Genomic DNA, 3,870 nt, shown 5'->3' on the forward strand with positions numbered 1-3,870 from the left:
GGAGCAAACCAGCGGGTCTGCCTCTGGATGGCCTTAACTGGACCAAATCAAAGGCTTGACTTAAATTCCTTTGAGATGCTGTTGCTGGAGCTTAAACATTCAGTTCATATTGAACACTCCTCCAAGTTGGCCGAACCAAAACAAATGTACAAAGAAAAGCCAATGAAACTTCGGCGTTATCACAAACAGTGTAGGTGCTTTTAAAAAGGCTCATGCTGGTTCTGAAAACGTTTTATTTTTATGTATTTTCTTACTTTAACCAATGAATTTATCTTTTGAAAATAGCATTTTGTAATTTTGTAATAATTAAGATATATTTCTCTTATCTTTTATCTTTGATATAGAATGTAAAGGATTATACTTTTAAAGGCCACGTTTATGTGCTGCCTAAATTACTTTCTACTCACACTACAGTATTAGGCAACACATATAACAAAAATGTCATTATTTATATACCCTGTTTTAGAACTCGATAAAAAGACTATGGTAATAACCGTGTACGGTTAATAGGTCTGAATTTATCAGTATTTAGCAGTTATCTTTATTTTTCTGTCTATCTATCCTAGCAGTTCTATAAATGAAGACAACAAAATGATGATGAGCTTACACAAAAAAGGCCATACAGGAAAAAAAAAAAGGACTCATAAAAAAAAAAAAAACGTATAAAAAAATATTAGTTATTCAATGGCTACTTGATAACCCTAATAAAAACAATTTGGCAGTTTATATGAATAAATACAGATATATTTATTTTGTGTACAAAGAAACATTGTCAAGTATTAAATTTGTATAACTGATACACAATTTTATTCTTGAGTCCCTTTATTTTGTACTCTACCTTGTTGACCTGGAAGCAATTAATGCTATTTCAATTTTATGTTTGTATTTAATATGTTTCATTTAATTAATAGATGCCATCTTCCACCTATTTTCTTAACATACATAACAAATATTCATAGTTTATTTTTTTTATTTTTATGGAAGTATTACGAAAGGATAAAAAAGAAAAATTTAAGTAAAGTATGGCGAAAAAAATCTCACTTAAGATTAACTATGAAATTGTAAAATCAAAATATAATGACTTAAAAATGTTCTTTGTTGTTGACATATTCAATATTCAGACTAACAGTTGGATTAACAATATTTTAAAAGGCTTGGTTATAGCAGGGAAAATAACCAGCTGTCCCATTTCCATTATTTAGTTGTTGTTGTTGTTTTTACAAGAGGAAACAAAATAGTTGCCTTATTTTAGTTAAAAAAAAAAAGAAAAAAAAAATAAGAAATCAAAGATCTTCGAAATCAAGAAAAAAAAAGTTAGAAGTGTAAATTTACAGTCATTTTTGCTATTTTTCAAGGCTGCATTTTAAAAAAAAGATGAAATTGTTAAGATAGCTGTTCCAAACGAAATTTCTTTTTGTTTTACACTTTTGTAAACAAAATGACAAATAAAATCTGTCTAACTATAAGTCTAATCTAAGAAGAATCATAAGAAATTAAGTGAGCCATTAAGTCAGAGAGATTCACTTTCAATTTGCTTAAACAGTAACAAACATTTTATGCTCAGATCTCCAAAGCAGACAACTTTACATCCACCAAACATTCTTTTTGTGTCTTTGGTGTTTCTAGAGTCTCCAGACAGAGATCCAGAATCTAAAGGACCAGGTCCAGGAGCTGCACAGAGATCTGACCAAACACCATTCCATCATCAACACAGATAAAATGGGAGAAATCTTGGACAGGTCCCTGCATATTGACAACCAGATTGCTGCTCAGTACTCCACTGTGGACACAATGAGGGTTATGTTTGAGGAGGTATGTGTAACGAAACCTGAGCTTTAATTCAAATTTACTCCTCATTTAACTCATTTTAGGATTTTCCTATAATTAGCAAAAAAAATTGTTTACATTGATCATATATATAATATTTACAATCTAAGCAATACAGTATGTACCTTATTTTTGTTGACCTTAATGTATATTATTCCTGCTCATAATTGCGGAGCATCCTTTTCCCTTGCAATACACAATGAATCCCTTAATATACATTTCATTCTTTTCTTCACAGATCTGGGATGAAACTTTGCAGATGGTTAACAATGAGCAGGAGATTTATGAAGGTTTTTGTTCAGCAGCGATAACACATATTTGACCCTGACTACTTATCTTTCTCTTGTTGTATGAAACCTACATTAATTCATCTCTGACTGCAGCTCAGCTTCATGACCTGATGCAGCTGAAACAGGAGAACTCTTATTTAACAACAATTGCCAGACAGATCAGCCCCTACATCATGTCAATTGCTAAAGTCAAAGAGAGGCTTGAGCCCAGGTGTGCTAATCTTTCTTAATACCCGTTTACCTTGTAGATATGACTGAAATTTGTTGCAATTCCGTGTGCCTATTTTCGGCTTATAATAAACAAATAAAATATTATATTAAAATCAATAAAATTTAGTAGATCAAACGTATGGAATATGTTTTGATATTTTACCCTAATTTCACATTGACATTATTCAATGGTACAGATTTTAAAAAGGGGTTTTGTTACTTGCTAGTTAAGTTTAATATCTATGACCTGATGTTCTGATGACCACATAGATGTTGATCTTTTTTATAGGTTTCAGGAGCCTAAAGAGCATCTTGATGACAGAACTGAAACAATGCTGAAAATCTATGAAGACAGCACAGTGCCAAAGGACAGTCAAGACAGGTGAATTTAATAGATGGTTTATTGCATTCAAAAAGTCATTTCTTTTTTAATAAAACCCCCCATGATAAAATAGATGAATTGTAAGTATGGTTGACAGTTGTTTTGGGTTCTTAATAATGCATTTCTATAACCTATTTTGACTGGATTTATTGTTGCTGTTTTCTATAATTTATTTTATTGTTATTTCAGTTTTTTGCAAAAATATATCCTACAGTCAATTGTGTATTTTGGGACTTGAAGCAACCTATTTATTTTTTGTTGTCAGTCAAAACCAGAGTTATGTCACGGATCAAGACAAAAACAAGAACAACCGCAACCTGATGCTGGAGCCGGTAGAGACTTCCATCAAGAGCAGTCGAGCAAGTGGCGCGACGCGGCTCTGTGGAGATGTCCAGTAAAAATGACATTCTTTCATAAACACCATGTCATTTCAAATCTCAGCCTGGTCTCTTCCCCAGTGGATCAGCATGCCTTAATACAGCCATAACAAGCTCAGGGTGGTATATGATGTCCTGCCTGCCCAAATACAGTACAGTACATGACATTTTCTATACAGCTGTCAACAGTTCCAAGGTGAGACCTTGGTTCCACATTAACTGGATGTACTTGAAGGCTGACAACTCAAAGATGTCAGAGCATAAAGTTGAGAAATCTTCTGTTCAAAGAGAGCATGGCACTGAAAAGAAAAATCACTTTATTTAAGANTTCCACGACAATCTACAGTGCCGCATATTGACGAAAATCCCACTTTTCATGCAGTGTAACGACCAACCCTTAACAATCAGACAGATTTCAGGTATTACAGGAGACAATCCCCCCTTTAACGACAATCCTCCCCTTTAATGACCAACCCTCAGAATCATAGACAGGTTTCAGATATTACAGACTAAAGATGGAACCAAACGACCCACTCATCGGTTACCATTTGCATGTTTCCAAGCGATACAAGGCTTTGTCTATATAAGACTCAAACTCACTGCGGATCCAGACATTTGAATGGAGAAAGCTTCCTGGAGAGGTAGCGAAACGTCTTCAAATCTTGGAAACCAAGTAAGTGGATTTTTTTTTTTACTTTTACGGAATTAAAGCAGGTGATGTCTAAATTATTTTAATCACAAATTAAGGAGCAGCTATTTATTTATATACAATATAAATATCAAT

General features: G+C 33.1%; 1 protein-coding gene across 1 annotated transcript in view; it reads left to right on the forward strand.

Moving 5' to 3' along the window:
- Positions 1-3,407, forward strand: part of LOC107085142 (RING finger protein 207-like) — a 16,453-nt gene extending 13,046 nt beyond the window's left edge. The window contains exons 8-12 of the mRNA XM_015375322.1: positions 1,627-1,812; positions 2,066-2,117; positions 2,211-2,328; positions 2,617-2,709; positions 2,975-3,407. Coding sequence (XP_015230808.1) covers positions 1,627-1,812; positions 2,066-2,117; positions 2,211-2,328; positions 2,617-2,709; positions 2,975-3,107 — 582 coding nt within the window. The 3' untranslated portion in view covers positions 3,108-3,407. The remainder of the gene's footprint in view (positions 1-1,626; positions 1,813-2,065; positions 2,118-2,210; positions 2,329-2,616; positions 2,710-2,974) is intronic.
- Positions 3,408-3,870: the final 463 nt, after the last annotated feature.

Source organism: Cyprinodon variegatus, unplaced genomic scaffold (genome assembly GCF_000732505.1).
Source record: "Cyprinodon variegatus isolate N-32 unplaced genomic scaffold, C_variegatus-1.0 Scaffold117, whole genome shotgun sequence".
Lineage (NCBI taxonomy): Eukaryota > Metazoa > Chordata > Actinopteri > Cyprinodontiformes > Cyprinodontidae > Cyprinodon > Cyprinodon variegatus.